The sequence below is a fragment of the Scyliorhinus torazame genome, chromosome 3, assembly GCF_047496885.1.
Source record: "Scyliorhinus torazame isolate Kashiwa2021f chromosome 3, sScyTor2.1, whole genome shotgun sequence".
NCBI classification, from domain to species: Eukaryota; Metazoa; Chordata; class Chondrichthyes; order Carcharhiniformes; family Scyliorhinidae; genus Scyliorhinus; species Scyliorhinus torazame.
In genome coordinates, this window is record NC_092709.1 from 238,567,371 (window position 1) to 238,593,389 (window position 26,019).

General features: G+C 52.0%; 1 protein-coding gene across 1 annotated transcript in view; it reads right to left on the reverse strand.

Annotated features, from left to right (window-relative positions):
* LOC140409417 (transmembrane protease serine 9-like) overlaps nucleotides 1-25,082 on the reverse strand; it is a 64,373-nt gene extending 39,291 nt beyond the window's left edge. Inside the window, exons 1-5 of the mRNA XM_072497857.1 lie at nucleotides 25,000-25,082; nucleotides 24,775-24,919; nucleotides 12,434-12,584; nucleotides 9,204-9,476; nucleotides 2,752-2,943 (exon numbers count right to left, since the gene is read on the reverse strand). Of these exons, the coding sequence (XP_072353958.1) occupies nucleotides 2,752-2,943; nucleotides 9,204-9,476; nucleotides 12,434-12,584; nucleotides 24,775-24,919; nucleotides 25,000-25,063 (825 nt within the window). The 5' untranslated portion in view covers nucleotides 25,064-25,082. The remainder of the gene's footprint in view (nucleotides 1-2,751; nucleotides 2,944-9,203; nucleotides 9,477-12,433; nucleotides 12,585-24,774; nucleotides 24,920-24,999) is intronic.
* Between the last annotated feature and the right edge of the window lie 937 nt (nucleotides 25,083-26,019).

A 26,019-nucleotide genomic window follows, 5' to 3' on the forward strand; every position in this document is an offset into this window, starting at 1 on the left:
AGTGTTCAATTCTGGTCGCCACACTACCAGAAGGATGTGGAGGCTTTAGAGAGGGTGCAGAAGAGATTTACCAGAATGTTACCTGGTATGGAGGGCATAAGCTATGAGGAGCGATTGAATAAACTCGGTTTGTTCTCACTGGAACGAAGGAGGTTGAGGGGCGACCTGATAGAGGTATACAAAATTATGAGGGGCATAGACAGAGTGGATAGTCAGAGGCTTTTCCCCAGGGTAGAGGGGTCAATTACTAGGGGGCATAGGTTTAAGGTGAGAGGGGCAAAGTTTAGAGTAGATGTACGAGGCAAGTTTTTTACGCAGAGGGTAGTGGGTGCCTGGAACTCACTACCGGAGGAGGTAGTGGAGGCAGGGACGATAGGGACATTTAAGGGGCATCTTGACAAATATATGAATAGGATGGGAATAGAAGGATACGGACCCAGGAAGTGTAGAAGATTGTAGTTTAGTCGGGCAGTATGGTCGGCACGGGCTTGGAGGGCCGAAGGGCCTGTTCCTGTGCTGTACATTTCTTTGTTCTTTGTTCTTTGTTGAATTACATTTTACTGAAGGACTCTGAATTGCACACTAACCTCCAATAGAACAATTGTAAAAAAAAACTCCTTCCTGAGTAACAGTCCTTTGAGAGCTTCTGGCTAACCCAGACTTTCATATTTCAGCTAACTACCGGGCAGCACGGTAGCGCAGTGGTTAGCACTGTTGCTTCACCGCAACAGTGCCAGGGTCCCAGGTTCGATTCCCGGCTTCACTGTCTGTTCACTGTCTGTGCGGAGTCGGCACGTTCTCCCCGTGTCTGCGTGGGTTTCCTCCGGGTGCTCCGGTTTCCTCCCACAAGTCCCGAAAGACGAGCTGTTAGGTGAATTGATCATTCTGAATTCTCCCTCTGTGTACCCGAACAGGCGCCGGAATGTGGCGAGTAGGGGCTTTTCACAGTAACTTCATTGCATGTTAATGTAAGCCTGCTTGTGACAATAATAAAGATTATAGATTCAGGTCAGTCTCCATGGATAATAACCAAAGGGAGGGGCTTAACTCAGGGAAAGAGACCAGCTTCTACCAGCTGACAGCACTAATAGCTGCATTGTTACCAGTTTATCTGGGGACCAATTCGTTGGAAAGATTTAAAAGTCCAGTTTTGGGTGCCTTTGTTGGGGTGTTTCATGACAGCTGCTGTGCCGAGATTGACACCGCTATTCAGCGTCACTTAGCCGTTTTTTAGGCCCTTGAGGAGTTTCTCTCTCTCTCTCTTTCTCGGGGCCACACTTCGAAAGTTTTTCAGGCACTGGGGAGCTGAGCCCCTCTGGCCTTGACCCTTGGCAGTGCCAACCTGGCACATGGACTCCTTGGCACTTCCATCCTGATAGTGCCCCTAGTACCTTCGCAGTTCCAAAAAGTCAGCAGCACGGCCAGGGTGCAAAGCTGGCAGTGCCATGGTGCCTGTGCGTCAGGGGGAGTGCCAGGGTACTACCCTGCCCTGTCCCTGACCACTCAGGATGCTCTAAAGGCCTCTAAGACATTACGCCTAGGCCACAATTGAGGAAACTAAACTGTATCCAATTGAGGCTTCGCTGGTTCAGTCGTTGACTCCCGGGCGCTGGGTGAATATGGTGTTGGGATATTTAAATGAGCCATTATCTGGATCATACCCCATGAGGGCATGATGCAGATAGCAGCAGGCGCCGCGGTAGGGTGCGAGATTTTGCGGATGGCGCGATGCCCTATTTGGGCGTCTCCCACGATTCACCCGGCTCCGCACTGGTCTCGTTGTGGTGGGAAATTTGTGCCCCCGGTCTCATAGGTTTGTACTCATTGGGCTGGTTACATTACTTTGTCTTTTGCCGTTTTAATGGTATTTGGAATTCACCGATGAACTTGCTGATTCACACAAGGGTATTTAACGCTTCAGAGGCCAAGGCCTGTGAGCAAAATAAAAACACAAATCAATTACCTGCACATCACAAATGTAAAAAAAATCTATCCTATCGGGGTGGTGTCCTTCATCGCACTGTGCATCGCCAAGAAACTATGGGTCTGCGCGGGGGGGGGGGGGGGGGGGGGGCGGGTCTCTGGATTCTAAAGGAAACGTGGAAGGTGGAAATTCCTTTGTCCCACATGAATGAGGGCAAAGAGTGCAGTAAAAATAATTCTGTTCCACTTTTAATCAGAATGGCAGAATTTCCAAATTATAAGCATTTACCAATCATGTTACTTTGAACAAAACTACACCGGACCTTCAGGGTAAAAGGACATCATCTGTGTGTGGATGTCACAGAGTGAGTTGAAATTTATTTATGCCTTTAGAGCATTTAAAGTTAGGTGGGACTGGTGGGTGCCCACTCCATTAAAGATGTTTACACCTTGTCTCCGTGTAAGAGACCAAATAGGGAATAAAGCCCAATCTGCTCTGACATGAAATCAGTTGACTTGGTTCCTGATCTAGTTTGGTAAGTCGTTAATTGTTTCAGAAGCATTGGGTGATGTAGGATGAGGAAGAACGCTGCACTAAATTAAACACTTTCTGCAAAAATGAATCAAAACTGTCAGAGTACAAGATTTAATCATTTAAAACGATACATGTCTAATTGTTCTGAGCCTCTGTCCAATTTAACCTTTTATAATTCAGTTTGTTAAATTCTACAACCAATCAGACAAAACAACTTTGAAAGTGTTTATCAATTAAAAAGCGACGCCAATGTAAGGGAAAGGCATTGCAAGATATGTATAGATTAACCATCAGATCTGATCCTTCGTCATGTTGGAGCTTTTAATCCTGATATATTTTATGATCCAGTGGAGATATTTCTCTGTTAAACGTGTATAGATGCCAGGTTTGGTGGGTTCTCCACAATCAATGCCACCTGAAACAATGCCCTTGTACTCTTTCTTCTTGTTCTTCATCATACATATTAATGGTCCACCAGAATCACCCTGCAGCAAATAAATATACAGCATGCTATTGATTAGAAATATACCTCGGAAGTATTTAATACAGCACATGTAAAATGTGTCTGAAGTGAAATACTGCAGATGCTGGCAATTTGAAACAAAAACACAAAATGCTGCACCTACTGAGCGGGTCAGGCAGTATCTGGGGAGAGATACGGGGTTAAAGGGCAGAATTTAATCATTGTGGTAGTGGGCTAGTTCACCAGCTGGACAGCTGGTGGCAAACCCACTCACCCCCAACCCCTCCCCCAAACAGACAGTTGGCCTCGCTGATCTAATTTTTATAATAAATTTAGAATACCCAATTATTATTTTTTTCCAATTACGGGGCAATTTAGCGTGGCCAATCCACCTAGCCTGCACATATTTGGGGTGTGGGGGCGAAACTCACGCAGACACGGGGAGAATGTGCAAACTCCACACGGACAGTGACGCGGGGCAGAGATTCGAACCCAGATCCTCAGCGCTGCAGTTCCAGTGCTAACCACTGTGCCGCATGCCACCCTCTTCCCCCCCACCCCCCCGATCTAATTTAGCACCAATCAGACATTCCCTTCATTGGCGGTGAGGTACATGTTGCCTTATAGCCGGGGGGGGGGGGGGGGGTATTTTCCATCTCTGAGAGCTTCAGACCAATCAGCAATTGACATATCTTCCAGCACACACAAATGGCAGTTATAATAGGGCCTTTCCATTTGGCAGGACCTTTACTCCCCTGGCCTTACCCTGGTCATCCCCAGGCTACCCACTCCTCCATCTTTGTTGGATTGGTTTGTACCAGTTCATCATTTCAGCATTTCAAGTCCTCTTTCAAGTATTGTACTTCCTGTAGCGACACTACAGTGTTCTCAATAAGTCCTGTTTTCTCCTTATTGACTGGTCTCACGTGTGTGAAAGTTAACTCTTGACACTGATCAGATTTTCTTTGGCAGACTATGATTCCTCCCTGCCATCCTTTAAGCATACATTCTCTCATCTCACTTCTGCTAATTGTTTGTGAAACACCTCACACTCTTTGCTGAGAACTTCTACCTTTGCTCGATGCTCTTGATTTTTGTCTCTTCGTATTCCTCTTTGGAAATGTAATGGATTTCCAAGGTTTCTTGCAAATGTGCAGCTGTTTCCTATGGCACTCCAAGAATATAAAACATTCTTACGCCTTCTCTGAAAACTGGCTTGTCAGTTTTTCCAGTGTGACTTTAAAGGCATTTTGTTTAACTTTGTGCTGTCTCAGTGGAACAAACAAACACTGACCTGAGGTATTCTAGTAGCGTGTAAAGATCCTTATCCGGAATTCTCTTTTTGTTACGAATCTCAATTAGTACACCTTGAGTTTTCTTGTATTTTACCAAAGTCTCATGGAGTATGTTGCACTGTTCTGACATTCTGTTGCTCAAGGTACTCTTTATTCCGTCATGATGCTGAAGGGTGATGTACTGTTTGAATTTGATCCTGAAGGACAATTGGTTATTCTTTCAACTATTTATTTTCTTGTTCAACTCTTGTCTGCTCACTTCGCATTTCAGTGTATTGCTTTGCCATTACTGATAGCTCCAATGCAGCTTCTCCTGAAGTACCATTCAATTTTGTTTTTAATTCCTTGTATGTTTCCAGGGGTACGTATTGGTTGCTCAATAAGTCTTTCAAGGCCAGAACTTCTTTCAGCATATTACTTGTCTGCTGTTATGTCTGGCAGTACTTCAGGTGAAGTTCTTCCAACTCAGTTTTGACACGAACATTCTCTGATTCTGGGCACAATCTAACGGCGCCATTGCACCCGGCCCGGATCCTTGCGACCTCGTTAGATTGCGTAGAGGCCAAAATCAGAATCTATGTAGTGCGTCGATTCGTTTCCATTCTAACCAGCCCGCTCCCGTTGGCGGGTTCCAGAACTGACCCAGATATGGTGATGTTCCAATTAACACCCAGAGGGGTAGGCTGGTGACAGCTCAAGGTGTACAGACGTCGTTGTTTGTTTGAGGAGATGCCAGACAGCATGTGCCGCAGGAGGCTCCTTCTCAACAATGGCACCTTTGCCATTCCTTGCGGACTTGGAACCAGCAGGATACCTGCCCCCGGTGGCCATCAAGGTCACTGCTGCCCTGAACCTTTATGCTGGGTTCATTCCAGGGCTCAAGTGGGGACTTGTGCGGAATACCACGACCTGCAACCTACAAGTGCATCCGTGGAGTCACAGATGCTCTGTATGCCCGGAATCCAGATGATATAAACTTCAAGCTGGACCAAGCCATCAAGATGCCCGGGCAGCAGGATTCTCCGCCATTGCCAGGATACCCCAGGTACAGGGGGTAATTGATGGCACACATGTCACCTTGCGCACATCGGGACAAAAGGGAGTGCCCTTCATCAAGAGGCAGGGATTCCACACCCTGAATGGATATGGGTGGGTCATGCTGGTGGGAGCACAGGAGTGGTATTGTGCTAAGGGGTGAGGGCTGAGGCCAGCTGTCAATTCGTGGCGGGGGGGGAGAGTGTGGAGGCCCAGTGCCAGGGGACCAATGTCAATTCACCCATGCGGCCCGGTGGAGTTTGGTGAGCTTCTTACTACAATGGACTGAGGTCCTTCTCGTCATGTCCCTGAGCTGATAGCAGTTGCCACTGCCTCCCGGGTGGCACTGGCTGACCTGTGGTTGACCCTCCGGCCCCCTAGGGCGAACAAGGGGCGGGATTCTCCGACCCCCCGCCAGGTCGGGGAATAGCCAGGAGGCTGCGTGAATCCCACCCCGCCGCTCCGATGCCAGATGCCGAATTCTCCGGCGCTGGGTTTCGGGCAGGGGCGGGGCTCACGTCGCGCCGGTCGGGACCGTTGGCAGCGGCGCACCCTGGCAATTCTCCGGGCCCCGATGGGCCGAGCGGCCGAGCGTTCCTGGTCAGTCCTGCCGGCGTGAAATGGACATGGTCCATTCCGGTGGGACCTGGCTTGGAGGGTGGCTAGCGGAGTCCTCGGGAAGGGCGCGGTGGGATCTGGCCCACTGGATCTGCGGGCGGGCCTGTGCCATGGGGGCACTCTTTCCCTCCGCACCGGCCTGTGTAGGGTTCCGCCATGGCCGGCGCGGAGAAGAAAGCCCCTGCGCACGCGCCAGAACACGCCGGCAGCCCTGCGCATGCGCCAACTCGCGCTGGCCGGCGGCTGCCCTTCGTGCCGGTTGGCGCGGCACCAACCCCTCCAGCGCCGGCCTAGCCCCCGGAGTGCGGAGGATTCCGCAACTTCCGGGCAGCCCGACGCCGGAGTGGTTCACGCCACTCTTGGCGCCGGTATGGGCCGCCCCGCCAATTCCGGGAGAATCCCGGCCAAGGTGTCCCGTCTTGACTCCACCGCGTTCAACACTCTGGCCAGGTCTGCATCTCCGACTCCTGGAGCTGGTCGATGAGGTGACATGGCTGCGTGCTGTCTGGGGTTTGCTCGCGAAGCTCGTGGGGGATCATTTCTGGCCCTAATTGACGTTAGATACCGGTTGCTGCCTCGCCGGGTTGGCCTTTGGGAAGCACCCGGCAAGTCGTGCTCCCTCTCATACTTAGTACTTCTCCCGTTAGATCGTCTTCTATCTCTGCTTTTTCTTGCTCTGCCCGCCACAGGGCTTTTTTCTTGTCATTCACCACTGTCTGAAACATCAAAAAGGAAATGATTTGGTGCTTCTGTTTTGGGCTTTCCGTAAAGATTTATTACTGGCGCTCCTGGAGAGTTTTGTGTCTCTCTGGCGCCCTCACGTGGTTTGTGTGGATGTTGTCTTTTGCTTTTTTCCACTCTGCTGGAGTGTTTCTGTGCTGTTTTTTAAGTTCTGAGCTCTCCTCCGCATGAATATTAAAATATTCTTCAAAGATTGTTTATAGTTCTGCAGGCTGGTTGAAGTTACATTAATGTCAGGAGAATGTTATTCGCAAGAACACTAAACCATCAATTAAATTGGTCTTCCTCTGAATCATTACAGAGATCTTCATTTACGGGATACGTGCTTCGTTGGCTAGGTCAGCATTTACTGCCCATTGCACTTTCCCTTGAGAAGGTGATGGTGCGTTGTCTTGTTGAACTGCTGCAGTGCCTGTGGTGTAGGTACACCCACAGTGCTGTTAGGGAGGAAATTACAGGATTTTGATCCAGCGGCAGTGAAGGAACAGCAAAATATTTCCAAGTCAGGGTGGTGAGTGACTTGGAGGGGATATCCAGATCGTGATGCTACCATGTGTTTGTTACCCTTGTCCTTCTAGATGGCAAAAGTTGTGGGTTTGGAAGGTGCTGTCTAAGTAGTCTTGATGATTTCCATCCATGCATATTGTAGATGGTACACACAGCTGCCACTGTTTGCCAGTGGTGGAGGGAGTGAATGTTTGTGGAAGGGGAGCAATCAAGTGGGCTGCTTTGTCCTGGGTGGTGTCGATTTTCTTGCGTGATGTTGGTGCTGTACTCATCCAGGCAAGTGGGGAGTATTCCATTACAGTCCTAACTGATGGGCACATGGTCGCACAGTGGTTAGCACTGTTGCTTCATAACACCAGGGTCCCAGGTTCGATTCCCGGCTTGGGTCGTTGTCTGTGTGGAGTCTGCACGTTCTCCCTGTGTATGTGTGGATTTCCTCCTGGTGCTCCGTCCGGTTTCTTCCCACAAGTCCCGAAAGACATGCTGTTAGGTAATTTGGATATTCTGAATTCTCCCTCTGTGTACCTGAACAGGCGCCGGAATGTGGCGACTTGGGGCTTTTCACAGTAACTTCATTGCAGTGTTAATGTAAGCCTACTTTTGATAATAAAGATTATTATTATTACTTGCGCATTGTAGTTGGTGGACAGGCTTTGGCGGGGGGCGGGAGGGGGGGAGGAAGGGGCGGTGGGGGGGGGGGGGGGGTCAGGAGGTGAGTTACACGCCATAGGATTTCTAGCCTTTGACCTGCTCTGGCAGCCAAAGTATTAATATGGCTAGTTCAGTTCAGTTTCTGACCAATGTTAACCCAATGTTGATTGTGAGGGATTCAGCGATGGTAATGCCATTGAATGTCAAGGGGTAATGGTTAGATCCTCTCTAGTAGGGGATGGTCATTGCCTGGCACTTTTGTGGCACAAATGTAACTTGCCACTTGTCAACCCAAACCTGGATATTGTCCACGTCTTGCTGTATTTGGATACGGACTGCTTCATTATCTGAGCAGTTTCAAATTGTGTTGAGCATTGTGCGATCATCCCCACTTATGACTTTATGATGGAAGCCAGATCATTGATAAATGAGCTGAAGATGGTTGGTCTAGGACATTGCCCTTAGGAACTGCAGCACTGGTGTCCTGAAGTTGGGATGATTGACACCTACCAACCACAACATTTGTTCCAGATATGATGCCAACCAGCGGGGAGTTTCTCCGATCTCCATTGACTCCAGTTTTGCTAAGGCTCCTTGATTCCACACACAGTTAAATGTGGCCTTGATGTCAAAGGCAGTCACTCTCACATCACCTCTGGAGTTCAGCTCTTCTGGCCATATTTGAACCAAGGCTGTAATGAGGTCAGGAGCTGAGTGTTCCTGGCGGAACCTGAACCGAATGTCAGTTAGCAGGTTATTGCCAAACAAATGCCATTTGTACTCAAATAATGTGAAAATTCACTTCTCAAGGATGCCAAATTTCCTTTTCAGTTTTGACAAAGAGTCATCCAGCCTCGAAATGTTGGATCCCTTTCCTCTCCACAGATGCTGTCAGACCTGTTGAGATTGTCCAGTATTTTCTGTTTTTGTGCCAAATTTCTTGTTAGATTTGACCTTTGGATTGTTCCAAGTGGAGTCAGAAGTGTGAAATTGTGATCCATGTTAAAGGTGTTTAAAGTGTGAGTACAGCTTTAAGAGCACACAGACTTTCAGGAAGCAGTCACCGCTCATTGCAGAACAAAGGATTTCCTGTGATTGCCATTTTGGTGGGCTCCACAAAATGGTAGCGGCAGGATCTCAGTAAAGATTCAAAGGAAGACCCAATGAATGCTTTCTTTTTAACTGGTTTGGTGATCTTGCGAATTACCTTGTCCTGATGCAAGGAAGTGATATTGGACTTGTGAGAATAAGTAATCTAATTTTCCCTGTGTAGTCACTGAAATTTCCTCTCTAATTTCCACATAAATAATGGCCTTGATTCTTCTGCAATATCCAATACAACTTTAAATAAAAGAAAACAGCTAGCAATCAATCTGCTTTGCAATGAATATACTTTGAAACTTTTAGAATTTTAATTTGGAGAACTGCAGCTTACCGCACATGAATCCTTTCTAGCTTTACTATCACCAGCACATAGCATGTCCATTGTTATTAAGTGATCATAGTTGTAGTATGTTTTACTGTTGCAGACCTTCCTGTCAATGATGGTTATATTTACTTCCCTCAGGGTATCAGATTGTTTCAGAACATTAGGATCTGTCGTTCCCCATCCTGCTACACTGCACTTGGTTCCAGCTTTGACATCTTCTGTTGATTTAGGCAATTCCAGAGTTGATATGTACTTGTTCAAAATAGCATCTCGGGCCAACTGTTCCAAATTAACACAGAAAATAGACTGGATTATTAGATTTAGTGAAAATCATTGGTCAATTGTGATGCATTAAACTGAAAATATTTTAGTTTCATTTTCAGCAGGAAGCCTTTTGAGCTTTCGAGAGCTCCACTATGTGAACACGATAAAGTTTGCAATAACGTGGATGAATTAATTGCACAAATAGGTGTAAACGGGTATGATGTAGTCGGGATTATGGAGACATGGCCGCACGGTGACCAAGGATGGGAACTGAACAGCCAGGGGCATTCAGTACATAGGAAGGAGAGACAAAAAGGAAAAGGTGGTGGCATTGCAATGTTGGTTAAAGAGGAAATTAACACGATAGGGAGCAACAATATTAGCTCTGACAATGTAAAATCTGCATGAGTAGAGCTGAGAAACAGCAAGGGATAAAAAACATTAGTAGGGGTTGTATATAGAGCCCCAGACTGTCATGGTGAAATTGGGAATGGCATTAAACAGGAAATTAGATATGCATTTGATAAAGAATCATCTGTAATAATGGGTAACTTTAATCTGCATAAAGGTTGGGCAAATCAAATTAGTCACAATGCCATAGAGGAGGAATACCTGGAGTGGATACGGGATGATTTTCTGGGCCAATACATTGAGGAACCAACTAGAGAGCAGGCCATTCTCAACTGGGTGCTGTATAATGAGAACAGAATGATTGGTAAGCTAGTTGTGTGAGACTTCTTGGGGATGAGTGACCATAATATGATAGAATTTTTCATCAAGATGGAGAATGATGCAGTTGATTCTGAGACTAGGGTCCTGAATCTTAATAAAGGAAACCAGGACAACATGAGGTGTGAGTTGGCTTTGATAGATTGGGAAATGTTTCAGAAAAGGGTGATGGTGGAAAGGCAATGGCATACATTCAAGAACTGCAACTATTGTTCATTCTTGTCTGGCTCAAGAGTAAATGTGAAAGGTGGCCAAACCATGGCTTACAAGGGAAGTTGGAGATAGTATTAGGTCCAGGGAAGAGGCATACAAATTGGTCAAGAAAAACAACAGATTTAAGGATTGGGCTCAGTTTAGAATTCAGCACAGGAGGACCAAGGGATTGATTAAGAAGGGGAAAATAGAGTATGAGAGTAAGCGGGAACATAAAAACTGACTGTAAAGTTTTTACAGGTATATCTCGAGAAAAAGACTGGTGAAGACAAATGTAGGTCCCTTACAGTCAGAAACAGGGGAATTTATAATGGGGAACAAAGAAATGGCTGACCAACTAAATACATACTTCAGTCTGTCCTCACAACGGAGGACACAAATAAGATAACAGAAATGTCGGGGAACTTAGGGTTTACTGAGAGGGAGGAACTGAAGGATATCAGTTTCAGTGCAGAAATGGCGTTGGGGAAATTGAAGGCCGATAAATCATGTGAGACTGGCAGGATGCCTGAGTCATGCCAAAGTGCCAGGCTAGTTGTGCCAGGGTGCCCAGGTGCCAGGTTGGCACTGCCAGAGGTCGGGCCCAGTAGGGCCTTGCCAAGTACAGGGGTATGAGGGGGTGAGGGTGGGGTCAAAAAAGTGAGGCCGACCGGAAAGGGGGGGGAGGTTTGGGGCCCCCATCTGCGAAGAGTCTTTCCTTCTGGCGAGCTTCCCCTCTAAGTGCAGCCTCGGCGCGGAGAAACCGGCAAAGTGGCATTGGATAGCAGGATGTTTAACTCTGTAGGCGTCGGGAAACACCCTGTTAAACATGCCTGAAAGCAGACTTTAACTTCAGTCCACTGAATCACGCCCATTGTCACACAAAGACCACATGTTAAGGTGTTTGGAATGGAACCAGGGGTGGTCAAGGATTTTTTTAACTGAGTTATTATGATTTGGGGTGCACTCCCAGAAATGGCGGTGAAAGCAGATTCATAAGTAACATCCAAAAACAAATTTGATAAATACCCGAAGGGGAAAAGATTTACAAGACTATGGGATAAAAGCATAGGATTAATTGGATAGCTCTACCAAATAGTTAGCACAGGTGCAGCAATGAGCTGAAGGGTCTCTTTCTGTGTTATAATGGGGTTTGAGCTAACACCCAGCTTCCTGATAATCCCACTTCTAACCTTGACTTCAGGACAGAGAATGTCTGGGTGGAACAAATACCTTTCCACCCATTGTCAGAGTTTACCAATTGGACTACAAAGGGTGAGACCAGGATTTTACGGGGACATGGCCCCACCCACCAGCTGAAATGTCAGGGGTTCCAGCCCTGGAAGCCATGAACATATTTTATGTTGCGTGGGTAATCAATTGCCTGCAATCATAGTTTCAACCCTCTAAGGAAGGATGTCCTGCCTTTAAGAGCAGGCAGTCGATCAGAGAGTTGACGGCTCTTCAGCCTCTGGAGCGTTACCAGGCGCACTAGCCACTGCTGGGCCAACAGCAAGCCCAATAGCCATCGAGGAGGCCTGGAGGTAAATGGGATTGGGGATTTCTGGGGTCAATCAGGCAGGTCCTGCAGAGGGATGGAGGTGGTGGAGGAAAAAGCAGCAGGAGCAGAAAGCAACCCCTCAGTGGCCGCCATTGTTGGTGACTTTCCTGTCACTGACCCCAGCACCGGTAAAATATCAGTGGCAGCAGGAAGATATCCCATACTAACCCAGCCAATTTTACATTCCTCCTACCTCCCAGTTCACTGCCGAAGGGGTGTAAGGGAAATTCCATCAGAAATGGATTTCACTCCAAATTTCTCCCTTTCCTTCTTGGCTCAGATTACCGCAATTCTTTACCATTTTTGGCATAGAATTTATGGCTAATGAGTTTTACATGGGACCATTGAAAATGTTACTGCTCTTGTAATCCCCACTCGGAAAGAGTGCTCAGAAGTGTAGTTACTGCATTAAAACTGAAATGCTCTGGCCCACCACACTATGCACTGTGGAATTAGCCTTCACTTATCTTGCTGAACAAACATTCAGTACCTGAAGAAGCATGATGTCATTTTCTGCAGATTCCACATCAAACTTGGGGTGAGGAATTGCCTTCAACACTTTAATTGCCGTTACCCCTTTTTGCAACCGAGTCAGTGAATGTGCTCCAAGGACCACCTTAAAGTGGCTCATTCGACTAAACCTGCAATTGGAAAGATGAGGGGCGAAATTCTCCGTTAACGGCGGAAACTCCGCCGATCGGCGCAAAAAACGGCGCAAATCCCACTTGCGTCACGTCATAAAAATGGGCCGATAGTCTGCGGCCCGAAATGGGCTAGCAGCGACGTAACGGGATCCGCGCTTGTGCAGTGGTTCACGCCGTGCAGCGTCATACGCGCTGCACGGCGTGACGGCTCATAAGGCCGCGCAGCTCCCCCCCACCCGACCGGAACACCCGACCGCAACACCCGACTTGATGGCTGGCCGTCGCTCAGCCCCGAGGTTCGAGTCACGCGATGTGGAGGCGCACCTGGACGCGGTGGAGCAGAGGAGGGACGCCCTGTATCCCGGGCACGGCCGCAGAGTTGCCCCACGCCACAGCCGGCGTCTGTGGAGGGAGGTGGCAGAGGCCGTCACCGCTGTGGCCCTAACACCACGGACAGGCACCCAGTGCCACAAGAAGGTGAACGACCTCGTCAGAGCAGGCAGGGTGAGCCTCCCCCATATCCCCCATATCCCCCCTCCCCATATCCCCCATATCCCCCCTCCCCCATATCCCCCCTCCCCCATATCCCCCCTCCCCATATCCCCCTCCCCCATATCCCCCCTCCCCCATATCCCCCCTCCCCCATATCCCCCATATCCCCCCTCCCCCATATCACCCCCTCCCCCATATCCCCCCTCCCCATATCCCCCCTCCCCATATCCCCCATATCCCCCCTCCCCCATATCCCCCCTCCCCCATATCCCCCCTCCCCCATAACCCCCATATCCCCTCCCCCATATCCCCCCTCCCCCATATCCCCCATATCCCCCCTCCCCCATATCCCCCCTCCCCCATATCCCCCCTCCCCATATCCCCCCTCCCCCATATCCCCCTCCCCCATATCCCCCCTCCCCCATATCCCCCTCCCCATATCCCCCCTCCCCCATATCCCCCATATCCCCCCTCCCCCATATCCCCCCTCCCCCATATCCCCCCTTCCCCCATATCCCCCCTCCCCCATATCCCCCATATCCCCCCTCCCCCATACCCCCCTCCCCCATATCCCCCCTCCCCATATCCCCCATATCCCCCCTCCCCCATATCCCCCCTCCCCCATATCCCCCCCTCCCCCATATCCCCCCTCCCCCATATCCCCCATATCCCCAAGTGAATCCAGCCCTAACCTTAACCTCTGCAATGCACGCGCAACCGATGGCGTGCATTCATATACCTGCATAACACTGTTGCCTTTTACCCCTGCCACCACCCCCCCCCCCCCCCACAGGAGAAGTGCGCACACAACAATAGGGAGCATGTGAGGACTGGAGGAGGGCCCGCTGATGAGAGGCCACTGACCGTACACGAGGAAAGGGCCCTGGAACTGGCTGACGGACCTGAGGACCGGGAGGTTGCTGATGCAGAGGTCGCGGGCCCCACGAGCAAGTGAGCCACCAACAGCCCGTCCCCATATCCCCCCTCCCCTATATCCCCCTCCCCCGTATCACCTGATCACTGCCTGATGTCTAACCATGCATGCTTCATTGTGTATCGCAGGACCAAACGTCCAGGCACCCATCCCCGCAGATGCAGACCGCCCGCAGGATGCCCCTCGGAGACCACGGGAGACGGAGAGACCCGCACCCTCCAGCATGCGACGCCCGCAGGATGCCCCTCGCACACCACGGGAGACGGAGAGACCTGGAGCAACAGGGAGACGACACCCCCGTCACGTGCGGGAGCGACCACCCAGCGATGAGGGGGGCAGCCACAGGCCCCCGTCACATCCGAGCCAGGACACCACTACCCAGGACACCACTATCCAGGACACCCCTACCCGGGACACCACTACCCAGGACACCCCTACCCGGGACAGCACTACCCGGGACAGCACTACCCGGGACAGCACTACCCAGGACACCCCTACCCGGGAAGACGAAATACCGGACAGTGACGCAGAGTGGATGGGTGGGCGTCTGTGGCCCAGGAAATGGCTGCCCTCTCACAGGAGGCCATGAGCCAGTGCCAGCGCCAGATGGCAGAGGCGCTCAACGCCATAGCCCAGTCTCAGCAGGCCATGGCCCAGTCTCAGCAGGCCATGGCCCAGTCTCAGCAGGCCATAGCCCAGTCTCTGCAGGCCATGGCCCAGTCTCTGCAGGCCATGGCCCAGTCTCAGCAGGCCATCGCTGAGGGCATCGGCGCCAGTGGCCATGTGCGAGCTGGCGTCGCACTGTCGCAGACAGGGTTCGACAACCCCCTGGGCTCCATGGCTGCAAACCTGCAGACCCCTGTCGATACCAGCACGGGCCTCCAGGACTGGCAGCGCCAGATGTCGGGGGCGCGTCGGATGGCCAGTCCGTTCGCATCCCCCACCCATGTAGAGGCCTGGGGGCCATCGGGCACCCCGAGGGAGGAGGAGGTGGTGTGGTCCGTCCCGGCTCCCTCTGTAGGGGAGGTCCCGGTACACCGCGACACCTCGGACTCCCCCCCTTCCGTCCCAGATGCATCGGGTGGGCAACGGGCAGGACAGGCTGGCAGCTCGCCATCCCAGTCGCCCGGGCCGCAGCCTGGCCCATCTAGGCCAGGACGCCCCAGGAAACGGCCGCCAAAGGGATCCGGTGTCAGAGGGCAGGAATCACAGGAGTCCACCTCCAGTTCTGCTGTACCGTCTGGGGAACCACGTAGACGTAGTCAAAGGGCCCGTAAGGCCAAACAATTAGACACTGAGTAAGTTGGCACGGGTGCAGGGCACAGATGAGTTTTAGGGGCTAGGGCACGTGCATGAACTCCTTTGATTATTAAAGTCAATGTTACACCTACCGAAGCTGCCTTTGTGCTCTGTCCAAAGTGTGCGGGCGTGTCATGAATGTTGAGCGCAAGTGTGTGTGTGACGGGTGGTCTTACCTCAGCCCCAGGTGAGTCTGCCCCCTTCCCCCTGGGCCGGCATCAACATCCCCCGGGCAGAGGACGGGACCGTGCGCTGCAGTGTCACAGCCGCATGCAGGGATGGTCCGGGTGGATGGTGGTACTGTGGCCATGGGTCAGACATAGTCCAACGATGTAGAGCCAGGAGCTCATCGGAGGCGGGTTGTCATCATCCTCCATGGCCTGCGATAGACACGCGTCCACCCGCAACTGGGTGAGCCCGGCCCGTTGTGCCGCCGGTGGATCAGCAATTGGGGGTGGGGGGGTGGTGTGCATGCGGGTGGGGTGTGTGGGGTTGGGGAGGGGGGTGAGGGTGCTGGGTGGGTGGATGGGTGGGGGGTGTGGGTGGTCGGCTGTTGTCATGGTGTGCGGTCTGTGGCCATACTACCCAATTCCCACGCCCATCTAGTCAGTGAAGCGGGCGTCTATCAGTCTGTCCCGTGCCCGCTGGGCCAGCCGGTAACGGTGGACAGCCACCCGCCTGTGTCTACCCCGTCTGCCCTGACCATTGCCCCCATCCCCCTCATCTGGGGAGGACTGGGCCTCTTCCTGCTGCTCCTCCACTCCGCCCTCCTCTGCCTGCGGCACATCGCCCCTCTGCTGGGCTATGTTGTGCAGGACGCAGCACACCACAATGATGCGGCCGACCCTATCTGACCGATACTGGAGGGCGCCCCCAGAGAGGTCCAGGCACCTGAAACGCACCTTCAGCACGCCAAAGCACCTCTCGATCACTCCCCTTGTCGCTACATGGGCATCATTGTAGCGGTTCTCCGCCTCATTGCGTGGCCTCCGTATAGGCGTCATCAGCCACGATCGCAATGGGTGGCCCCTGTCGCCCAGCAACCAGCCCCTCAGCCGGGGATGGCGTCCCTCGTACATGCCGGGGATGGATGACCGCGACAACACGAATGAGTCGTGTACACTGCCTGGGTGACGGGCGCAGACGTGCAGGATCATCATGCGGTGGTCGCAGACCACCTGTACGTTCATTGAATAGGTCCCCTTCCTATTAGTGAACACGGCCCTGTTCTCTGCAGGTGGCCGCACGGCGACCTGCATCCCATCGATCGCGCCCTGGACCATGGGGAACCCGGCAACGGCAGAGAAGCCCACGGCCCGGGCATCTTGGCTGGCCCGGTCCACGGGGAAGCGGATGTAGCGGTGCGCCATGGCATAAAGGGCATCTGTCACTGCCCGGATGCACCGATGTCTGCGATATGCCGGACAGGTCCCCACTCGGTGCCTGGAATGACCCCGTTGCATAAAAGTTCAGGGCCACCGTAACCTTGACGGACACGGGGAGAGGGTGTCCCCCGCCAGTGCCACGCGGTGACAGGTGTGCCAGCAGGTGGCAGATGTGTGCCACGGTTTCCCGGCTCATCCGGAGTCTCCTCCTGCATTCCCGGTCCGTGAGGTCCTGGTATGACTGCCGGGGCCGGTACACACGGGGCGCCCTCGGGTGCCTCCGTTGCCGTGGGGCCACGACGTCCTCCTCCCCCTCCTCGTCCTGTCGGTCAGGTGTCCCTCCAGCCTGGGCGGCTGCCGCCTGCCCCTCTGCGGCAGCCTGCGCCACCTCTCTGGCACGCTCCTCCTCCTCCTCATCCAGGGCAACATAGACATGAGCGGCTGCCACCACGGCGGCCAACATCGCTGGATGATCTGAAAACATGACGGCCTGGTGGGGGGGAGGGGAACGACGACATGTCATCATTGCCCATATCCCCTCCTCCCCCCAGCCAGGTGGCATGGACCGCATGGGTCCAACTGTTGGAGGCTGGCACCTGGCCAGGTGGACCAACTCATTTGCCCTCCCATCACCCACCCCGGCACGGACCCCCTCCCCAACCCCCAACCACCCCGGCACGGACCCCCTCCCCAACCCCCAACGTCCACCCCGGCACGGACCCCCCCCCCAACCTCCACCCCGGCACGGACCCCCTCCACAACCCCCAACCTCCACCCCGGCACGGACCCCCTCCCCAACCCCCAACCTCCACCCCGGCACGGACCCCCCCCAACCTCCACCCCGGCACGGACCCCCTCCCCAACCTCCACCCCAGCACGGACCCCCCCCAACCTCCACCCCGGCATGGACCCCCCCAACCCCCAACCTCCACCCCGGCACGGACCCCCTCCCCAACCCCCAACCTCCACCCCGGCACGGACCCCCCCCCCAACCTCCACCCCGGCACGGACCCCCTCCCCAACCCCCAACCTCCACCCCAGCACGGACCCCCCCCCCAACCTCCACCCCGGCACGGACCCCCTCCCCAACCCCCAACCTCCACCCCAGGACGGACCCCCCCCCCCCAACCTCCACCCCGGCACGGACCCCCCTCCCAACCTCCACCCCGGCACGGACCCCCTCCCCAACCTCCACCCCAGCACGGACCCCCCCCCAACCTCCACCCCAGCACGGACCCCCCCCAACCCCCAACCTCCACCCCGGCACGGACCCCCCCCAACCCCCAACCTCCACCCCGGCACGGACCCCCTCCCGGCACTCCCCCGGAGCCCAGCCTACTCTAACCACCCCCCCCCCCCCCGCCGCACACACACACAAGCCGAGACACACCTCTCCTCACGCAATCAGTCTGCGGCCACGCCATTTCCTGCACAGAGCCAACCCCCCAGGCCGTCACTCACCTCCTCGCTGGTCGGCGTGAGCCTGGAGCACCGGGTCACGCCGATGAAAAGGAGGTTTGATTGACGTCGACGTGAACGGTCATCACGTCGACGGGACTTCGGCCCATCCGGAAGGGAGAATATCGGCAGGCCGAAAATCGGCTGCCTTGCGCAGACCCGTGACATTCTCCGCGGCAGCGGCGCCATTAACGCCCCGCCGACTTTTCTCCCTTCGGAGACTTCGGCGGGGGCGGGGGCGGGATTCACGGCGGCCAACGGCCATTCTCCGACCCGGCGGGGGGTCGGAGAATGACGCCCGAGTTGTCCAAAGTTCCAGAAAATATTTCACTAAAAATGTATATATTTAATTGTCCAGGTTTATTGTGTAAGTTTACTTTTGACTGTTTCTATCAGCATGAAATAGTAACAAAAAACGGAATAATTATAATGAAGTAGCAAATAAATGCAACTGCCCTGAATCTAACCAAAAGTACCAGTGCAAACAAATAGCCCTAACTACATGTTACACGAATCTAAGTTCCAAAGTTTAATAACAACTTTTTTCTTTTACGAGTTATATACTCTTCACGGTACATACGTCATCTCAAGGCCCCGGAGACGTAACATTAATGCTGTCTGAGACGGATTCTTCAAATCAGCTGGGAGGACAGGTGCACTACCATCAGCGTCCTTGAAGGAGCCAAGAGCACCGTAATTAAGGCCATGGTCAACTGAAACCAACTCCGCTGGGCTGGCCATGTGCTTAGGATATCAGCGCCCTGACTACCAAAGCAAATCTTCTTTGCCCAGCTCAAGGTAGGCTCCCGAACAAGAGGAGGACAAAGGAAGTGCTTCAAAGAGACCTTGGAAAGCTTGCCTCAGGAAATGCAACATAGAGATCAATTTGTGGGAGACCCTTTCTCAGATGAGACCTACTTGGAGGAACCTCCTGACTGAAAGGACACAATTCTTCGAGGACACCCGACAGCAAGAGGAGGCCTGGAGAATGGGCCTCAGAAAGAAATACAAGCGATCCCGAGTACAGGGAACGATCCCATCTCCTAGAAACACCTGTTAAGTGTGTAGTCAAAACGGGCAACATGGCGGCGCAGTGGTTAGCATTGCTGCCTCACGGCGCCGAGGTCCCAGGTTCGATCCCGGCTCTGGGTCGCTGTCCATGTGGAGTTTGCACATCCTCCCCGTATTTGCGTGGGTTTCGCCCCCACAACCCAAAGACGTACAGGGTAGGTGAATTGGCCATGCTAAGTTTGGGAAATGCATTTTTGGCACTCTTGTCGACACAAATTATAATCAGGTCAATTGAATAAAAGGCTAGAGGCAATATAGCTCTTTCTATCCTATAGACCAATCTAGAAAACTAGAAAAATGCTGATCAACAGCTTAAAATTTTAAATGGACATTTAGCATTTCAGCTCAGGTGGGGGGGCCGTAGCTATGGATTGAATAGCTAGGTTATCATGAAATGATAAAAGGAGGGAATGACGAATGTGTTTTAAAATAGTTACTTTAAATATATTAGTTACTGTAATGTAGATATAGGCCGGTCTAATTCATGTTAGTTCACAGACAAAGGATTTCAGAGAGCATGGTAAGGGAGGGGGGATGGGGTGTTTAGAGTATGAGGAGAAAAGGATGCTGGGTATTAAGAGGCCAGGGGAAGGAATGAGAAGTGAGCCAATTAGGATGTATGGCCAGGTCAGGAGGGGTATAGGATGACCTATGGGAATCGTGTATGTGAAACTTGATGCCATTTGAATGTGTTGGTAGAGATTTCTTTGTTCTCCAGAAGCACTCGATACTGGAGACCTAGGAGACTGTTTGTGTTCTGGGTTTTTGTGAAACGAGTATCTGGGAGGTGACGGATGCTCTGTATGCCTGGGGATCCGACTATATCACCTTCAAGCTGGACCAAGCCCACCAAGATGCCCCAGCTGCAGGATTTGCTGCCATGCCCGGGATTCCCCAAGTCCAGAGGTCCATCGATGGCACACATGATGCCCTATGAGCACTGGGGCACCAGGGAGTGCCCTATATTAAAAGCAAGGGGTACAGCTGCCTGAATGTTCAGGTCGTGTCCACCACCTGAAGATCATGCCCGCGTGTGCCCGCTACCCTGGGACTGTGCATGACAGTTATATCCAGAGGCACTAAGAGATCCCTGGTATCTTGAGGGCCACCCCAGGATGATGGGTTGGCTCGTGGTAGACAAGCAATACCTGCTGAGGACATGGCTCGGTGACGCTGGTGTGGAGGCCTGAGACCAAGGCGGAGGCCTGATACAATGAGGCCCACATTCACACCCATGCTGTTATTGAATGGTGCATCAGGTTCTTCAAAATGCGGTTTCAATACCTTGACTGCTCTGGCAATACCATGCAGTACACGCACCACCACCACCAATCTCTCCTCCTGCCCCCGTCTCATTAATGTATATTGTGAACAGCCGGGTTCCCAGCACTAAACCCTGCGGTACCCCACTAGTCACTGCCTGCCGCTCTGAAAAGGACTTATTTATTCCCACTCTCTGCTTCCTGTCTGCCAACCAGTTCTCTATCCACATCAATACATTACCCCCATGAGCTTTAATTTTGCTCACTAATCTCTTATGTGGGACCTTGTCAAAAGCCTTTTGAAAGTCCAGATACAAAACATCCACTGGTTCACCCTTGTCCACTCTACTGGTCACATGCTCAAAAAATTTGAGAAGATTTGACAAGCATGATTTCACTTTAGGGGATCCATGCTGACTTGGACCGATCCTGTCCCCACTTTCCAATCATGCGGAAGCACCCCACGGCTGTGATTGGCTTTAAGGTTCAGAATGCCGTGCATGCGTGCCCTCTCAGGTGGATCCGGCAGTGCTCAGGCCCGGAGAACAGTGGAGCTGACTGCCTCCTCCTGACGTCAGCACGTTGTCCCAGTACCGTCGCCTCCTCATGTCAGCGAGTCTCAGTACCCGCCTCCTCTTGACATCAGCACGCTGTCCCAGGATCAAATGTATTTATTACAATGGCAGAGTCTTCCCACCAGAAGCGGCTACAGAGAGCAGGTCACGTGGCCGGCACGTTCACGGCTTCACGTTGTCCGTGCTTTGGGTGCGGAATCACAGAGGAGAGATTCCTCTATTTTGTAGTGGCCAGCAAGCACGCAACAAGACTGCGTGAAGAACTGAAATGGATCATTTTTGGAATAAGGAAGAAAGGGCCAGAGACACAAACAGGCCAGGATCTCACAACTGAATCTGCTGGAGAGAGATTCTCAGGAGAGTCCATGGCAGGACAATGCAGTGCTGGTGTGAGCTCCAGGGCCTCTGAGCAACAACCCATTAAGAAGGAGCTGAAATCGGGAACAAATTAGTATAAAGGTGATTTCTTGAGGTGTGGCTTTATTAATTATGCCAATGCAAATCATGAATCAAATCCCGTGTGTGTTATGTGCAGGGAAGTACTGGGAAACGAAAGTTTAAAACCCTCAAAACTAGGGCATTTGATGACTAAGCATGGTGAGTTTGAGGACAAACCTCTTGATTTTTTTCAAAGGATGCAGCAAGAACTTAAATCATCAGCTGACGTCCTGCGCAGAAATGTAACATTGAATGACAAAGCAAGTGAGATCATGAAGACCAAGCAGGCTCACCCGTCACATTAAAGATAAGCAAAAATGACGTTCCGCGAAGTTCGGGTGGCGTGGGTCATGAAGATCAGCTGGCATGGGTCGCAAAGGCCGGCCAGCGTGGGTCCCGAAGGTCAGTCAGTTGGTAAGAATGGGTCCCGGGAAGAAAAGTTTGAAAAACACTGATCTAGAAGTTTGGTCAGGGCTCCCTCCATGAAATGTGCTGCTGTCTTCCTGGCGGCCATCCCCCCAACTGGACTTGGAGCAAGTGCTGGGGGGGTGTTTTAAAGCAGCGTCCCATTGATTAGAGTGATTAGGTTTTACCGGAGCATGTGAATCAGAGGCCACATGGAGTGAAACACATGGGGAAAAAAATAGTTAAAGTGGCCAAATATATGATGGTTTTTCTCACTGATATGGCTGTTGGGATTCTTGCTGGGACCGACACTTTGAAAAATTCGACCCATTGTCTGGATCTCCTGTGTAATCTCCTTTCCTGGAGTGTTGCACAAGATGTCTGAATTCTTCTTCCTAACTTTTCAAATGCAGCAAGCACAAAGTGCCTGGTCGAGGAGGGTAGGTTGAGATGGACAACTGGCCAAACAGAACTGCGAATCTCACTGAAGAACCTCAAAGAAGAGGCAGCTCATTATTGTCTATTTTCTACCTTTGTGATATGTCCGTGTCAAAAATGGCCAAAACGAAACATCAGGGGCGAAATTCTCCAGTATCGGCGCGACGTCCGCCGACCGGCGTCAAAAACGGAGCAAATCAGTCGGGCATCGCGCCGCCCCAAAGGTGCGGAATCCTCCGCATCTTGGGGGGCCGAGCCCCAACCTTGAGGGGCTAGGCCCACGCCGGACTAATTTCCGCCCCGCCAGCTGGCGGAAAAGGCCTTTGGTGCCCCGCCAGCTGGCGCGGAAATGACAACTCCGGGTGGCGCATGCGTGGGAGCATTAGCGGCCGCTCACGGCATCCCCGCGCATGCGCTGTGGAGGGAGTCTCTTCCGCCTCCGCCATGGTGGAGACCATGGCGAAGGCGGAAGGAAAAGAGTGCTCCCATGGCACAGGCCCGCCCGCGGATCGGTGGGCCCCGATCGTGGGCCAGGCCACCGTGGGGGCACCCCCCGGGGCCAGATCGCCCCGCACCCCCCCCCCGAGGACCCCGGAGCCCGTCCACGCCGCCTTGTCCCGCCGGTAAGGTAGGTGGTTTAATCTACGCCAGTGGGGCAGGAATTTCAGCAGCGGGACTTCGGCCCATCCGGGCCGGAGAATCGCGGGAGTGGGGCCCGCCAACCGGCACGGCGCGATTCACGCCCCCTCTGAATATCCGGTGCCGGAGAATTCGGCAACCGGCGGGGGCGGGATTCATGCCAGCCCCCGGGGATTCTCCGACCCGGCGGGTGGTCGGAGAATCTCGCCCCTGGGGCGAAATTCTCCGGTATCGGCGCGATGTCCGCCGACTAGCGCCCAAAACGGCACAAATCAGTCGGGCATCGCGCCGCCCCAAAGGTGCGGAATGCTCCGCATCTTGGGGGGCCGAACCCCAACCTTAAGGGGCTAGGCCCACGCCGGACTAATTTCCGCCCCGCCAGCTGGCGGAAAAGGCCTTTGGTGCCCCGCCAGCTGGCGCGGAAATGACATCTCCGGACGGTGCATGTGCGGGAGCATTAGCGGCCGCTGACGGCATTCCCGCGCATGCACAGTGGAGGGAGTCTCTTCCGCCTCCGCCGCGGTCTCCACCATGCCGGAGGCGGAAGAGACTCCCTCCACTGTGCATGCGCGGGAATGCCGTCAATCGCGGGGGGGGGCCCGCCAACCGGCGCGGCGTGATTCCCGCCCCCGCCGAATATCCGGTGCCGCAGAATTCGGCAACCGGTGGGGGCGGGATTCACGCCAGCCCCCAGGCGATTCTCCGACCCGGCGGGGGGTCGGAGAATCTCGCCCCAGATGTTGTCATGAGCCAACATGAAAGCCATCTTACAGCATGACTATGTATGTGAACCAATATCATACAAACTATCCTCACTGCAAGGCAATGCACAGTGAGATGTTAAAATTCCACAAACAAATTCTGACATGAAATGATGATGATTCGGAATATTTACTCAAGTCCACTTCAATGCTTTAGAAAATCAATGACGTGAGCTTGTCAAACTAAAATTTGAAAAACAAAAAGTGCTGGAAAAACTCAGCAGCAGCTGTGGGGAGAGAAACAGTGTTAACATTTTGAATCCAGTACGACTTTTCTTCAGATCCGGGAATAATGACTGGATAACACTTATTTGTACTTCAGCAAAACTCTTGATGCAGTGCAACAGATTGACCACAAGTTGGGAAGGTCCTAGTTCTGAAAATTGATTGAAACACAGTAAAGTTGTGCACAGAGTTTTAACAGTGTTTGAGGTAATACATAGTGGAGTGCCTCAGCTAACAATGCTGGGGTCATTTAGAGTCTACACTGTGTGAGGCTACACACGACATGTCACAGCTGATCAGACACAGAATGGTCTGGATAAATTGGACAGCCAAACATGCTTTGACTGAAAGCATTTACAAAGACTGAAATACACCTAACAAAGTTAGCAATTTTAAAAATAAAAGATAATAACTTTCCCTTGCCCTGCTAAGCTTCCAACACAAGGCCAGGGCATGTAAATAAAGTCGACCTCAGCAAATCAAGTGGGTGAGCACACAAATCGCTAAACCAGGGCTGATAATGCATCAGCTGACTAATGCTCGACCATGCATCTGATTGGAAACCCTACCCAATTTTTGGTTGAGAAAGGAAAGCAGAAAAACATCTTTGTGTGCATAATTTTACAAAAACATTTCAGAAGTTATCAGGCAGTGTGATCTCCTGGCTACATGTCTGTGCGTCTCGAGGTCATGTTAATCCTCAATGTTCCTTTGTAAATACCATTCACATCACACAAAATAAGAAAGGTATATTAACTTGAAAATAACCCTCACACTACACAGTAAATAAAATGTAGTAACTCACTCTTTACAGTGAGCTGCAGTCAATACCCATCTCCGTGCAATCAAAGCTCCTCCACAAATATGTTGTTTATTTTCCTGAATCGAGACCATGTACGGTCTAGAGTGAGGTTTAATCACACGGCCCCCAATAATTTCAGTGCAGACACCTACAGAAGTAGATAATAAAGAATTAGTTAATAGACCAATAAGCCTGGCTAATGCAACCATTGACCCTTTAGATACTTACAGGCTTGCAGAGTCAAAAAAAGTATTGTAAAAATGATCAATTCCACACAAAATGGATTGGACATTTTGTCGATGTTGTTACTGTGAAGAGAAGGCAGATTCATTGCATGGTTTTTTCATAAGGAAGTGGTTTTACTAAGCCCAAGAGAAAAGCACTGAAAAGTTTCCAACACCTCTGAGATCCATACCGGTGTGGTGGCAATGAAAGTTATTATGTGGCTGCATAAAGACAGACACATATATTTTTCAATAATAAAGGTTTCATTTTGAACGAAACAGTTTTACACGTTAGTTCCTGAAGCAACTTCAATTTTGTATTTCATGTGATGTGGCTGCTGCTAGCCCTTAATTATTCCTTATATCTATGGCGCAATCTAACGGGAGAAGCACTAAGTGCGGTAGCGAGTGAGAAGTGCCGGGTCACTACTCTGCCATCTACGTATAGGTCCCCTACTCTCAGTATCCCTTTGTCCTGTCTCCACCTTTTAAAGGAGGCATCTATTGTCGCAGGGGTAAATCTACGGTTCTTGCAGATGGGGCCCATGGTGGACATTGCAACCAGGTTGAAGGGGTGACTGAGTTGATCCCACGCCCTCAACGTGGCCATTACCACTGGGCTTCTTCAGTACTTGGCTAGGGGAAATGGGAGTGGTACCGTGGTCATTGCTCGGAGGGATGACCCCGTGCAGGAGGTCTCCTCCATTCTCACCCATTCCATCTCCAGCTATTTGATCCAGCCCGTACTCTCTGTGTTAGCCACCCAGTGGTAGAATAGATGGTTCAGAAGGGTCAGGCTCCCCATATTCCTCCTTCTCTGCAGGACAGATGTAAAGGTGTTACAGTTAAATAAAGGTAACTACAGGGGCATGAGGGAGGAACTGACGAAAATCGACTGGGAGCAGAGCCTAGTGGGAAAGACAGTAGAACAGCAATGGCAGGAGTTTCTGGGAGTAATTGAGGACACAGTGCAGAGGTTCATCCCAAAGAAAAGAAAGGTTATCAGAGGGGGGATTAGGCAGCC